The sequence below is a fragment of the Medicago sativa genome, chromosome 7 (genome assembly GCF_051527215.1).
Source record: "Medicago sativa cultivar Bolivia chromosome 7, Bolivia_mono, whole genome shotgun sequence".
In the NCBI taxonomy this organism is placed as follows: domain Eukaryota; kingdom Viridiplantae; phylum Streptophyta; class Magnoliopsida; order Fabales; family Fabaceae; genus Medicago; species Medicago sativa.
Genome location: NC_140755.1, coordinates 46,621,011 through 46,636,866, shown reverse-complemented (window position 1 = coordinate 46,636,866; position 15,856 = coordinate 46,621,011). Strand labels below are relative to the sequence as shown.

The 15,856-nt window shown below is 34.0% G+C and overlaps 1 protein-coding gene across 1 annotated transcript; it reads left to right on the top strand.

Moving 5' to 3' along the window:
- The first annotated feature begins 200 nt into the window (after positions 1-200).
- LOC146906232 (uncharacterized) lies at positions 201-1,946 on the top strand. Its single transcript, XM_085728010.1, has 2 exons — positions 201-426; positions 1,449-1,946. The coding sequence occupies exons 1-2, from the start codon at positions 295-297 to the stop codon at positions 1,722-1,724; spliced, it is 408 nt and encodes a 135-aa protein (XP_085584136.1). The 5' UTR covers positions 201-294; the 3' UTR covers positions 1,725-1,946.
- Positions 1,947-15,856: the final 13,910 nt, after the last annotated feature.

The window sequence follows — 15,856 nt, the reverse complement described above, 5'->3', positions numbered from 1 at the left end:
TACCGTTTTAGAGAAGTAAAATCTATTTTGCACTGTCAATTTTCCATTAATGACAAATTTTCTTCTATTTTCCCACTTTTGGGACCCAATAAATTGATACTAGAATAAACAAGAGACCGAAGTGGAGCCACCATATCTTTGATTTTCTCTTACCACTTGTTTCTTTCCCTACAATTCCATGTTCTGCAACATAACCTTTTACTCTTCAAGTTATTTCATTTAATGCACATTTATTTCTTTGTTTCTACAAATACTCTTGATTTGTCACCACATTTGTTTTCAAAAGTGTAAACCATGTCTCTGAGAATGTCAGTCACATACCTTCTTTTCTTTCTGTGCATTTGCTTCCATGCATATTGCACTGCCTTGGGTCTTGGCAGCACTCAAGATATGAAGCTGGAGAAAAAACCACATTTCCCTATCAAGGTTTGTCCAACTAAAACATTATAATATTTTTAGTGTATAGTTTAATTTTATGAAATATGATAATTGAAATCACCGTAACGGTTGCGACCGCGTTGCAATCTTTGATATTGAGGAAACTCATAGTTTTTTTTTTTTTTTGACAAAAAGGAAACTCATAGTTAACTATGACAAAATATAACATTCTTAATTGCAGTGTTACAATCAATCATAGCACAAAAAAAATTATGTCGTTTCCATGATAGTGATCACATATTTTCTTAAAACCTAGCTTTATGTAATTTACCTTTATGACAGTGATCACATATTTTCTTAAAACCTAGCTTTATGTAATTTACCTTTGTATATTGTAATAATTCATGGTCATTATTTTAAATTATAGCTGTGGTTACACCGCAATATTATCCTTTATATTACGAAAAAAAATGTGGCTCATGTAGTCGAAATTGAGGTTGAGGTATAATTGCAGAAACTCCATAGTCTGCATATTGCACTTGCAATTGCTGTTGAGGATCGCAGTGTAAAACCATGATCATGATTTTAAATTGCAGTTGAAGTTGAAATTACACGCGATGCTTTATACTCTCCCTGTTTCAAAATGAGTGTCGCTTTAGCAAAAAAAATTTGTTTCAAAATGAATGTCACTTTCGGTTTTCTATGCAATAATAACTTTTTCTTTTCAATTGTACCCTTCAATTAATACTATGTTACACAACTTCCAAAGTATTATTTTTTCTTTAATGAAAAACAAACCAATAGTTGATTAGGATAATTTGGTAAAATTGCCATGACATTTGACTACTTTATTCCATTCCTTAATCTGTGTGCAATTGGCTAAAGTGACACTCATTTTAAAACGGAGGGAGTATATTGTAGTAAAATGCAACCGATGTTGCAATGTTGTTATGGAGATCTCAAAATTCTTTAGACTGCGGCCACACCGGTGGCTGTGGACCGTAGTTTAAAACCTTGATTTTGATTCATTAATGTAATATGTGTCTCAAAAGCTTTTTATTTTTGTGCAGACCGACGATATAAATGATTTTGAATCCTTTCCAAATCATTTCCCTACGATGAATGAAGGTAGAAAGATGAAGACTTGGTTGGTTAATACTCAAAAGTCAAAGAAAGAATTATGTACTAACCAAAAGGTGTTCAAAGCAATGAGAAAAGATTCAGGTGCTTTAGAAACTAAAACTGTAGATGCAGATTCTAGTGAGATAAATAAACTAAGTGAGAAAAATCCTGAGTTGGATTTGGATTATTCTGCGCCAAGGACACATCCTCCTCATAACAACTAAGTAATAAGTAACAATTTTTACTATCCAACTTTGTTGAAGATGTGTGTGAAGCCCAAATAAGAAGAATTAGAAGGAATATATATAGATATGAAAAATTTGTAACAAAAGTTGTTGCTTATAACTTGGAATTAGAAATAAACATGGCCTCTTAGTCTATGATGGAATTGATATCATGTAGCTAGATATGAAGACATGATCTCTTACCCTGCCGATAAATATTGAAAAAGAAATGGAAATTAAAGAAATAAAAATAAAATTTGTCACAAAAGTTGTTGCTTATAACTTGGAATTAGAAATATAATATATATTAGATTTTTCTCTATCTCTATCACTATTTTTTGGGAAGTACCATGAGCAGATAATATATATTAGATTTTTCTCTATCTCTATCACTATTTTTTGGGAAGTACCATGAGCAACACCTAGACAATGCTCCACACTAAGAGTCCGTTTGGCCCTCCTTTTTTGGCACTTCTCTTCTCCTTAGAAGGAGAAGCTGGACCAAACAGAAATTGTAATAAGTCCTTGTAGAATAAAGTAACTTATTTTTCATGAACAAATGTAGATAAAAAGTTATTTGTGAAAAAGTCACTGAGAGGAACTTTTTATGAAAATCTCGGCAACTTCTAGCTATCACACTCTTTCGAATCCCGTAGGCTCACTTTTATTTTATTACTTTTATTTTATTTTTTGTACGCTAAAATTGTTTTTGTTTTCTTGGTAATGTCTCGTAGTGTTTTTAACTTGTCCAGTTTTCCATGTCTTGACATCTTGGACCACTTTACCCATGGTATCAAGAAAAGAAAATATTTCTTGTTAAAGAATACATATACATACATACATACATACATACATACATACATATATATATATATATATATATATATATATATATATATATATATATATATATATATATATATATATATATAATAAAGAGGCTGATCGAAAAAGAGTTGAATTATTAGAAAAAAAAGGATTTATAATAAAATTTGATATTGTCTGTCCACTACTCACCTAGCAATTTTGGTTCTTGACTACAAATTTCTTTTAGTTTTTTCTTTTTCAAGGAAAATTCTATTAGTCTTTTTTTAAGGAAAATCTCTATTATAGTCAAAAATCATATATATATATATATATATATATATATATATATATATATATATATATATATATCATTTAGAATGATTCGAGTTCAATTTCTAGATGATCAGAGAATAAAAACAAAAAAAAAACAAAATTCATTGTTTTATAGTTTTAATGCTTTGTAATTTTATTGACAGAATTTTTTAAAATTGTTTGTTTTATTTCTAAAATGTTTTATTTATTTGGGGTATCTTTCAATAAGAGATTTTAAGTTAAAATTTTTAAATTACCAAACAACTTTTACTTATTTTTCAAAGCTCTTATTTTAAACTTTAAGTTTAAAGTAACTTTAATGTTACAAATAAGTTGGGCCAAACGCAACCTAAATCTCCATCTAAAACTTCAATGCATTAGGTAAATGAATCATCTTTCTTATAAATCTAATATTTTACTCATGCATATATGATGTGGGACTTAATCCCATCTCCTATATTTGATCCAATACCAAGATCCGTACTCCCGCTCCTCCACCAAGCTGATCGAGAGATATGATAGAACTTGCTGGGGAGTCCAAGGAAGCATCAAGAACAACAAGCCAATGCTCCAGGAACACAAGAGTGAGACACGACATCTCCACTCAAAACCTAAAGTAGTAGGTATATAAGTCAAATCTCTTATATTTTACCCATCATAAACAATGTGAGACTTTGACTCCATGAGATATCCTACTTTTATGTTTTTTTTTTAAGGTAGAAATGTTCTTACTTGTAAGAACCAATGTCTTCTGGCTAGCTATTGTTTCTAATATTATCATAACTTGAATCATAATAGCAACTGTATATTCTTCTCTTAGACATCATTACATGTTGCCTTTTACACTACAAATTCTAGTACAATATTACTTGAAGCAGAATAAAGATTTATGCATGTATATAGGCCCAGTGGGGATTGGGTTTGGTTAATGCAGCATTTATCTTGAAAATTTACAAATATAGTTTTATAAGTCAAGTGATATACCCCTTACGAAGAGTTTATTAATAATATCTATTTAATGTATTGCGGTAAAAGTAAACTTGAACTTTTTTTTTTTTGAACAAGTAAAGTAAACTTGAACTTGTGCAGTGAAGGGTTATTAAAAATGGTTTATTACTGTAGTAAAATTAATATTATCTTAAGATTTCCTTTTCAAAAAAATTCTTGTTGAGCATATTCCATTCAGTAACTAAGAATTATTTTCTTCTTTTTTATATTTGATATTCACTTAGTTTGGATTAGTTTTAAATTATTAAAGAAAATCAAAAGTATTAATTGATTCTTCATAGTTTAGTAAATATCCCTGTTTTTCATATGGATTCTTCATCTTAAGCAACACATATACACACACATATGTGTGTGTGACTAAATTAGTCTCTAATATTTTCTTTCTAAGAACAATTAGTTCCTCTATTACAACGAGTTAGAGACTGAATTGGATCCATGAGTATTTATGGAGTATCGATTCCGATATGTATCATATGTGAATAAATCTCTATGTTTAAATGTATATAGTTGAGACTAAATTGAAGAAAGAGCAATAGAGTAGGAAATAAATTAGTATTTATTAAAAAATGAGAGTTGAATGAACCACCAATTCATTAATGTTTATTTAGAAATGGAGACCATTATCTTGGAAATGTCCGACTCACCGTAGAAGAACTCAGCCACACATGATATAATAAAAAATTGGTCAACTACATCCCTCAATCCTTTAAGTTAAATATTTGTAGGGTAGGGCACAAGTTAGGATGTTACTCTTTTGCCATTCGTCTGGAGGCCTTTTGACTATGTCTTGAAAAGATAATATTTTGTACTCTCTCCGTCCCTCAATAGATGACTTAGTTGACTCCGACACACATACCAATGCATATGTTTTATCTTTGATATCTTCAATTCTCTACTAAAACAAATTATGAAATAAAAATATGATATCTTCAATCATCGAGACGAATCCAACAATATCTTATATGATATTATTTATCTTTATGAATTAGTATAAAAATATGGTCAAAGTATGTCAAGTCAATAATGTATATTGTCAACTAGATCATCTATTGATGGACGGAGGGAGTAATAAGTTAGATCTTTAAATTTTTTATGAAATAAAATGGTCCTTTAAGTCATAAAATGTTTGTGCCATTGCATGTTTTTCATCAAACTTGATTAAAAAGGGATTATGAGGTTGTTTAATGCTAAGTCAGTAGGTCCAGGTTTACCACTCTCAAAACTAACGTTCATAAATGTATTATTCTGTCTTAGTTTGAAACGAGATTAATCGATACTTTATTTATTATTTTGTTGATAAAAAAAATACTTATTTGTAAAATTATGTTTGAATTCATAATCAAGAAGAAAACATGTGTAAGTAATTATGTTTGGTGTCATAAACATTTTTTGGACCTACCAACCAATGTTAAATGGTCACATGAGTTTTTTTAATGGAGTTGGATGAGAAAAGGGTAACAATGTAAACATTTTATAAATTAAAGGACCAATTCGTTACATAAAAAATTTAAAGAACTAATATCTAACTTAAAGGAGCACGAAAGATATCTGGCATAAAAAACATCCCATATCTCATATTCCATCCGTTTCAAAATGAGTGTCGCTTTAGGCTTTGGCAATCAGATTAAGAAATGAAATGAAATAATCATTGGATATAACGTTTTTACTAAATTGCCCTTACTTTATAAGAAAAAGACGAAATTAAAGTTGCATTGAAAATTGTGTGAGAGAAAAATTGAAGTATTTATTGAGGGTAAAGTTGGAAAAGAAAAATTAAAGTTGTATTGGAAATGTAAAGTGACGTTCATTTTGAAACACATTTTTTTGGCTAAAGTGACACTCATTTTGAAACAGAGGGAGTATATATTGTCCCAAAATTATCGAGTGTTTGGAGATAACGAAATCATTACAACATTTCACGTTAAGATTGAAACTACAATTACATGTTTCTCAATTTCATAGTCAAAAGGCCTCCAGACGTGTGGCAAAAGTGTAACATCCTAAAGTGACCCACTGCACAAAGAAACACGTTATCGCTATTCAAATTTGTGAGTGATTAGTCCCACAATATTGACTAAGGTTTGATTTTTTTTTGAACGAAAAAATTATTAATAATCAAGTCTCTGCTCAATACAAACAGAGATTGGTAAGTAGAAATAACAAGCAAAGGGTGTCGTATATAGGCGGAACACCCAATAGAAAATCTCTGCACCTACTACATCAAAAACACCAATAAAGACATCACTAAATCGAGGGTTGTCATCGAAACCAATAAAATCTAACCACCAAAACCAAAGTCATGACCAAAATCAAATCCAAACCTCCACACAACATGTGCACCATACTTGAGTCAATTTCTAAAAACTCCATCACGAATGACCACAAAAATAAAATTCAAACATCTATCGCCCACTATTCGCACAAAAACCTCTCCAAAAAACCATCAAAACAACCAACCCCTACATCAACACCTCACTTAGTCTTCCCACCACTGATCCTAAATAAACACCAGAAAATCATTTATTCCACCGCTAATCGATCCCTGGTCCACCAGAGAAGACACCGTAACAAGCCCAAAAAACTTGAGTCTAAAAACTGACTTATGATCTCGAAGCAAAAGCGATCGGTCCACCATAGTCTAGAAACAATTCACTAAGGCACCCATCAACTCCCAATCCACTCTAGAAGACACCATGACTAGCCAAAAACTTGAAACTAGAAACCTAAATCCAATCTCGAAACAAAAGTGATTGGCCCACCATAATCCGTAAGACAAATTCCAAAGGAAGTCAATAGGTAGAGCGATAGCAAAAACAAAACCAAATTGAAAAAAGGCCTAGCTCGAAAACAACTCAAACTATCCAAAATAATAGAACAACCCAATAAACAAACCACAAGTCACTCGAAAACAACCTAAAATCGGAAGGGCTAGCGGCGTAGATGGACTCTGCTTGGAGGTCCACGTGAAGAAAAACAAAAAATCCCCCAAAAACAAAACAACTCACAAGCTCCTCATCATCATGTCATCACCACAACCAACAACCCACAATCTAATCATCATCATCACGACAACTAACAACCCACGAGCTCCTCATCATCATGACCAACTTCAAAAACTCACCATCATCATGCTAAAAAAATGTCGTTAACAATGAAACTCCCAACCTAACACCAACAACCACCTACATCACCATTAGTGCAAAATAACACCAATAACCACCACAATATCTAAGAATGAAAAGAAAAAGAAGCATTTGAGTTATATGTAATATTGTATAGAACTGGGAGGTGTTGTTAGATTCACTAATTGATCCCAACATTGTGCTAGTGATAACATACCAACATTGTGCCTGTGATAACATATACATTTGTCTATCAAAAATACTAACAGACTAAATGTTACACAAATGGACCAACACCAACAGATCTGGAAAAAAAAAGAGAAAGAAAAAGGAGAAATTCCGCAAACCAGATCAAGGAGATATTAAATTTGGATCCATCCACACAAAAACGCAAAACTCACGAATCTGGACCAACATCTCGACGACGACCCAAGAGCAACGACATAGGAGAGTTAATCGTATATGCTGAAACAACCAGCCACCACGACTCTTGGAGCGATGACAACCCAAAAAAGAGAAACGACAATGGTAAGGTGAAGGAAAGGTGGCGGCCATCGGAGGAAAAGGGGTTAGCGGCTACCTGACGGCGTGGAACAGTGGTGCAGAGTGAATATCTCGTCACACCACCACCACCAGTGGCTGCAACACGGAAAAAGTGTTTGAATTGAGGTTTTTTTTTTTTGGGGGGGGGGGGGGGGGGGGGACGACACTGGTTTGGTGGAGAGTGTTTTATCTTGGTTTTCGGGTGTCAAACATTGATTACGTTTGAACCTTTTTAACCGGTGATATCTCATTTTTTCTTGGGAAGGGAAAAAGTAAGCAAAACCCTTGAGAATCGAGGTCCGGGAGTTGTTTTCGCTACGGGAAGGTGTTAGGCACCCATAACGACTATAGTATCCTATAGGAACCGTCTTTAATTTCTACGCGTGCGCTTTATTTTTAAATGCTATTTTGAAAGTATTTATTTAAACCTAAGAGTATTCTAAGTGAAGAATTGGAGGGAGAAGAATGTGTTTGAATTTTTATTTTATTTGAATTGAAGGAATTTTGTTCCTTGCCTACATACCAGTTTAAGGGATCAAATCCACCGTAGTTCTCTTTCAAAATGTTTTTGTTTTTGTTGGTTGATTTTAATTTTGAAAATTGGGATTTTGAAGAATGGAGATTGAGAGGCTTCATGAGCATTGAGATTTAAGAAAAAGTGGGGTTTGATTAGTGATTTGCAAAAGAAAGTCAAAGTATGATTAAAGTTCATTGGAATTTGATTAAGAAAATAAAAGGGAAAATTACAATGGGATTTTGATCCCAAGGTTTATTTAGAAAATGATTTGAGTGATGTTGTTTTATCTTTTCTGGAAAATTGATTTTTCTAAGTATAAAGCCTAAACATTCATCTAAACATACAATCCTAAACATACATCTAAACATGCATATTCTAGCTATATACCTAAAGTGAGGTGTGTGCATGTGTCGGTGCTTGTGTCGGTGTACATCATTAGAGTCCATTGTCCTTATTACATCATTGGCCTAGATACATTCTATGGTCTTGCAAGAATTTTAAATTGCATGAAAGTAAAATATTACAAGAACTCCTAAGTCTTTACATTCTAATTTTTGCATGAACTTTAAAGTGTAGGAAGATAAAAGGATGAAGATGTGAGATGGGAGATGAAATGCTCATGATGTATGAAATATGAAATGGAGGAGTTAGTAGCACATGGTAATATCAAGAAAAATAAAGCAAGTAAAAGTTACTATGACAAAAGCAAAGAAATTACCACAAAATGTAGCAAAAGTGATGCAAAGCATGGTTAGATTTTATGCCGCGAAATGCAAGGTCCACATGGCTTATAATTCCCATATTTCAACACATTTTAAAGACATGAACTCAAGAAGATGGGGACCAAAGAGATGTGATAGACCATGCATTCTAATGGTGAATTTAGGCATACTTTACATCACTCATTCACAAACAAATCTTGCAAAGCAAGTAACTAGGCACAAGACACACATTCAGCAAAAAACATGTCCACATAGTAGCAAAACCCTCACAAAATCCTATATCATGAATCACCAACATCTATCAAGAAATGGAATTGAAATTAGGCAAAAAAACCACAAGTTTTTAACATAAAATCTTACAATTAAAGCAAGAAACACCACACTATTTTTTTTAATCAATTTTCAACACAAAAAAATCATAAAAAAGACTACAAAACAATAGAAGAAATACGCATGAATTAACTTGGAATTTTTGGCAACTAAAAACATGCTTGGGGGTATGAACAGCAAGAAAATAGTCACAAGGCACAAAATAGGGGGGGTGTGCATAGAAAACGCCTACAGGTATGGCAGCTTGGGCCTTAGGGGGCAGGCCGGGTCGGGTAGGGTTCAACCCATGGGTTGAACCGGTTTGAGGGCATATATATAGCAAGAACCGGTCCAAACCATCAGTCTAACCCTTACTTTCTCTCTCTTACATTCTGCAAACTCTCTCCCTCTCTCTCTAGGACTGGACGAAGAAGATGAACGAAGTGGTTTTCCGGTGTGGTGGCTGCCGGTGGCGCCGCCGCACCGGAAAACGAAGCTTGCTTCTCTTTTAAAGATTTTTATACCAAACTAAACCTCTCCTCTTCCTCTGATCGAATTTGCAAGCAATTTTTAGAAATAATCACGAAAACGAGCTAGATCTACAATCTTAAGTGGCGAAAATTTAAAGAGGAGAAAAAGTGAAAGGGGTACCAAATCGTTTATGCCTTTGAGAACGTTGTTGCGTGGTTACTTCGTTTAGCTTCGTGTTGTCTTCTTCGTCTTTTGATTCTCTGGAAATTGCTTAAACCCTAACTGCTTCAGTTTTTCGCAGATTCAAGGTTGTTTCCTTGCTAATCTTCGGTTTGAGGCTTGGTACGAAACCCTAGGGTTTCGAATTAGCTCGAATTGGAGTTTGATTCTGTTTTGTCGAACACTTTGCTTCGGTTTTGGTGGAACTGGTTCGATCTTGATGAATCTGTTTACGTTGAACTTGATTTGATCTTGATGCTAGTTTTCTTGATCCTTTTCTTCTTCTCTTCAATCCTCCTCTTGTGATCGCATTCGTGCTCGAATTGCAAGAGGAAGGTTCGATGATGATGATTCTCGCAGAGAATCACTAAGAACCTTCGTAGCTTCGATCGAATTTGGTCAGAATTTGTTGAATTGGAATCTGGTTCGATGAAATGATTGCTGAAATGAATCTGTTTGTGGTTGAATCGATGTGAATTGGTATGAATTTGAGAAGATTTGGAGGATTTTGTGGTGATCTTGATTCGGTTAGGGTTTGAAGATGATGAAGTTGTTCATCGTGTTCTTCATTTTTTTTGGCTTTTGATCTGTTTTGGTGAAGTGAGAGAAACTGAAGTGTGTTTGTGGTGATGTGTAACCGAATGACTGGGTCTGTGATGATTAGGCCCCTTTATAGCTGACACTTGGACCTGTGGACCTGTGTGATAGTGACACGTGGCACTGGACTGTAACTAACTGGACAAATAAAAAATTGACACGTGGACTGGACTAATGACTTGGACCAAAAGGACTAAACTGCAAAATAATAAAAGATAAGGACCAAAATGAAAAATGAAAAATGACACAAAAGGACTAAAATGCAAAAATTAATAATATTGAATTTAAAAAATGTAATTTGAAATAAACGTAAAGCGAAACGATTAAAAATGACAAAACGGACTAAAACGAACCAATGGCTTAAATGAGGTACTTTAAAGTAACCTCTCTCTGCCGAAATTTCGTGTGAAATGACCAAAATGCCCCTGGGGCTAAAACGACTAAAAATGACTCAGATGCAAATTTTAAAATGGATTTTTAACAGGGAATTAAAGCAAGAGCTTATACAAGCAAATTAAAAGACTCAGAGACAATTTTTAAGAGTTTAAACTGAGTTTTGACACATGAAAAGACTAAAACGCCCCTAGGGGCAAAACTGACTCAAAATGACTTCAAATGCAATTTTTGGACTGGGTTTTGACATAGAATTGAAATAGAGACTTATTCAAACCATAGGAAAAGACTCAAACAAATTTTTAAAGACTGAAGGAAATTTTGACATAGGAAATGACTAAAATGCCCTTTTATGTGAATTTTGCAAGTAATATTGAAATAAAATGCAGAGAAAGATGTAATTGATCAGAGACAGTTCAAATGGCTTGTAATGCAAGATAAGAAGGATTGAGTTAGTATTTTTAGGTCCAAAATTTGGGTATAACAGAGAGAGGTTAGAGTGTGACGAGGACTAAGGTTTGATTAGATTAAGGACATATAATAGAGGTGATCCATATACATACTCGTTTCAAATATTTGTGTTTTGGAAAATGCTATTTCTCTAGAAAAATAGCATCAAGAATTTTTCAAGACACAGCTGACAAATTTTAATTGTATGATTTATTTGTTCACTTCCTATTTTTCAGGGACATCTCCTTGGATTGTGGCAAATAGTGCATTGTGATTGGCTCCTCTTTATTCTTGAAGAATTCTTGATGTTATTTTTCTAGAGATATAACGTTGCTCTTGTGTTTTAATGTGGTCTTAAATTCTCTTAGACTCTTTTTGAGAATTTCGGAAGGCGAAAAGGGAAGTAAAGGTGGATTTTGGGAGATGATGACTTTGAATGTATGTATAATTTTTTTTTATGATACAAAATATTTTAAAAGAGGGGAACCTTTAGAAGGTTTTGGAAGGCTTAGGTAAAATTTTCAAATTCAAACTATGTTGTAAATTTTTTGTTCATTTCACACGTATTAAGAAAAAATGTAAAAGTAAAAGCGAGAGAAAAATGGTTTTGAGTGTCGTGTCAAATATTGATGGATTTTTTATTATCATAAATACAAAATAGAACTTATTGAATTGGGAGTAATGAAAATAATATTAATTAGAATTATGATCAGAAAAAAGTAATTAATATTACATTGAAAAGTAAAATGAGTCAATTATTTTAGGACATTTGTTTTTTTTAAATATCTCGGTTATTTTGGGACGGATGAAGTATATAGACGCATAATTGCAACTCTGTTATGTGATGTGATGTGATTACATATTTCTTCTACTATGGACAAGGAATAATAACCAACATTGTTATACTAAGATGTTGGTAGGTGTGGTTCTTAAATAAGGGTCAAATTATTAGCAGTAACTATAGGCTATATGTTCCCATGTATTTTTCCATACTTGGCCATAACAACTTTCCACTCACATGGTTTGGAGTATTTTGTCGACTGCATTTATAGATATGCTTCCTTTCAATTTGTCCCCCTTCTTAATTTGGATGAGCAATAATGTGCCGAACGGTTTAAGAAAGTTGACTATACAAAGCAAAGTTTTGGAATTCTGTTTTTATTTTTTCATTCAGAAGTGATATTTATACGATTATTTTGTGATAATTTTTGGATAACTCTCTCTTATCATTACTCTTAGTATAAATATCATTACTCTTTTCAATTAATCGAGTATCACAATCTTTGTAAAGAGTAGGGTTATATGGACGATAAAGTTCTCTTTTAAGAGTTTTAATATTGTCCGATGTTCAAATTTGAGGTATATAATGTGATTAACAAAGAATGGTGTTAATTGTTTTTTTTAACAAGAAAAAATGAATTATATTAACTCTGACAACGTAATTGTTACAACACAAGGTGTGCCAAAACAATCACGAAAATGTCAAAGTCCAAACAATATTACAACCAAGTCAGTCGATGCCCAGACATGAAAGCGGGCTCGACCACCAAATATGAGTGCCAAAGCTAAATACAACATTACTAGCTTTTAACCACCACAAAGAGGATGATTTGACTTTATCTAACATATGTGGTAAAGAGCTTTGTCTATTTCTAAAAGTCTTGTCATTCCGTTCATTCCACAAAACCGAAACACAAAGCAAGCAAATCAAGTGGAAAAATGATCGTCGCGATCTCGGCGTAATTAATAAATTGCAAAAAATGATCTGAAGTTGTCTGAGAGTCCACCCCTACCACTCCTAGCCATGCCTGCACCAATGGCCATAAGGCACCAAAAGTTGGACAAGACAAGAACAAATGATTGACATCTTCAACGTGCCCACATCCAGTGATACACAACTGTGCCTCCAAGGGAATAACTCCACGGTTTGCCAAATTATTTTTTGTAGGTAAACGATCCCTCAGAAGCAGCCAAGCAAGGATAGAGACTTTGAGAGGTACCTGTTTATGCCAAATTAAATCTATATTTGGATGAAACTGGGGCAGTTCCTGCGATGTCAGGATGTCATAAACTCCACGTACTGAATACCCACCATCCTGATCTGGTAACCACAGCCATCTATCTGCCACCGATTTCTGCAAGGAAACTGTAAGTAATAAAATCCTACACTCCTCTACCAACTTTTCCTCCCATGCCCACAACCGCCGACGCCACTACAACGCCTCCCCACCCACATCCACCCCCAACAAGAACATGTTCCTAACTGTGATTGATTTGTTAGTAGCCAAGTCATATAGGCGACTAAAGCGGTCACACAGCGGAACATTACCACACCAACAATCACGCCAAAAATCAGTATCAACACCATCACCCACCCTCCTCCTAACACACGCCCCAAACCAGCCCTCTCCACCCTCACCTATCCCATCTCTAATCCTCACTATCTCCCTCCACCAAGAAGAACAACTCTAGCCCCCATCCTCCAAACCACCATCCGGCACACCATACCTAGCCACCAACACCTTACTCCACAAAGCTTCCCTATCTGTTAACAACCGCCAACACCACTTTTCCAGCAAAGCAATGTTAAACTCTCTAAGCCTTCTAGAATGGTGTTAATTGTTGCAATTTCCTTAAACTTCTAAGATAATTGTGCTCGAACTTTTGCTTTGTAAAAATTTGTTTTAGTTTTATTTCGTTATAGGGGTAAAAAGGATTCTCGTGAGTTATTGTGATGAAGATAAAATAAAATACTTACTACAGATTATAAATTTCAAGAAACAATAAAAATAATTCTTTTCACATTTTTTCTTAAAACGTAAGACAATTATTCATTTGAAGGATCTCTCTGTTTTTTTTTTTTTTTTTGTGGTGGTCGGGGTTCGAACCCCCGGACCTTGCATATATTATACATTGTCCTTACCAACTGAGTCGATAATAACACAAATTCTAAAAAAATTAATTTTTTTCACAAAGTAAATTGTTTATAAACTCTTTACAAAGATCAATTAAGCTATTGCTTTTTTTTTTTCCGTTGTTAATGTAAGGAACTCCAAGTTGTCACTCCAATTGAAGGGAGCGGATTGTCTCCCGTGAAGTTTCTCTCCAGTCTTCTCCTGTGCAATCCTAGCCTTTCCTTCTTTTTAAAGACATATCAACGGCTACGATTAAAACCAATTAAATCACAGATTTTGTTTCTTTCACAAACCATTTTCTGCTCCATTCCTGCACAGGTTTGCGACGGTGTGGGGAAGTTGCGATTGAAACCACAGCCGTGCACTTCTCACAATGGATCTTGAAGGTTAAAATGGCAAACACGTTTTCAAATACGATCTCTAACTTCTCTGCGAATACATACGTACCTATTCTCTCGCTTTCTTCTCTTTTTAGGGTTTCATTCTCACTTTCAAATTTCAATCGATTCTGGCTCACAATTCCTTCTTGATATCAGATTTATAGCATGCTTAATTTTCAGCGTCAATTTTATACTGTGATTCTTGCTCAATTCCTTCTTAATTTTATACTTTGATTTTCAATTTCACTTTTCCGTCTTCCTTTCTTCTCTCATTTTATGTATTTATTTTTTGATATTGTTTAGGATTGATTCTAATTAGTTTATTATCAATTTAATTTCAGATTTACTTGCTTGGAAGCACTTCTGTCATTGGAATAACACTCACACATGTTGGAACAGATGGAATTGGAAAGTTAAAGGAATGAAGAGAACTTATAATTCAATATTGTTTATTGTATAATACTGTTTCTGAATTGGTGAAATGCCAGAAAGAATTGGAGACAGTTTATTTGGAGAAGTTGGATATTTCAAGTTGGACATGTTGTGGAAGAGGTTAAGGTTAGTTATGTCGTGGAGATGGGGGTTAAGTCGATTGAAAACTTCTGCTTGGTTGTTCTATGAGTGGCAATGGAACCCGAAATAAAATTCAAATTGGTACTCACCGTAATCCACCTTCGCGGTGCGCCACCGCCTCCACCGCGCAACATAAAGAAAGAAGGATTTTGAAAGAAGATGGAAAATAGAGAAGGAAGGACAACCGTCACTGTAGTTTGCCGTTGTGGTTTGCCGCCACACGTCTCCACCGTGAAACCACCGTCACTACTATTCCGCCGCCGCTGTTGAGATGGGTTTCTGAAATTGAAAGTGAATGAATGACAACTAAACAACGTGAGGAAGGGAATAAAAGAAATGAATGAACTTGTAAAATAAAAAAAAATGAATGAAGGGCTAAGATTAATTAAGATGTCATTAAAAGAAATGGATGGCTAAGATTATTTCACAGGAGAAAACAGGAGGAAATTTCCACTGGAGTGGATCCTCTCCCCCAATTGAATGTGCAGTGGAGTGTCATTCCACGTGTACCAATTATAATCTAAATTTTTTGAGTGTTTCTTTTCTCATGCGTCCTATGAATTATATAGTCCGTAAAGTGTAAATCACGATAAAAAACCTTCAATTTTTTTTTTTTGTTTTGAAGTTTTATAATTTGAAATAGAGTACACAAGAAGGTTGGAGGGTGTAAAAAGAAACACTCAAATCTTTTCTTTTGTTGGAGCTTTAAATACTAATGGGCCAAATTCTCCACAAGGGTCCAACTGAAACAGACCATAACACAATAAAAGAGCAACTTCTTTTTTTCACACCCT

Excerpts from the sequence above, each read along its gene's own strand:
- LOC146906232 (XM_085728010.1), top strand. The coding sequence starts at position 295 with ATGTCTCTGAGAATGTCAGTCACATACCTTCTTTTCTTTCTGTGCATT. Across the intron at positions 427-1,448 it reads AACCACATTTCCCTATCAAG|ACCGACGATATAAATGATTT; the intron begins GTTTGTCCAACT and ends ATTTTTGTGCAG.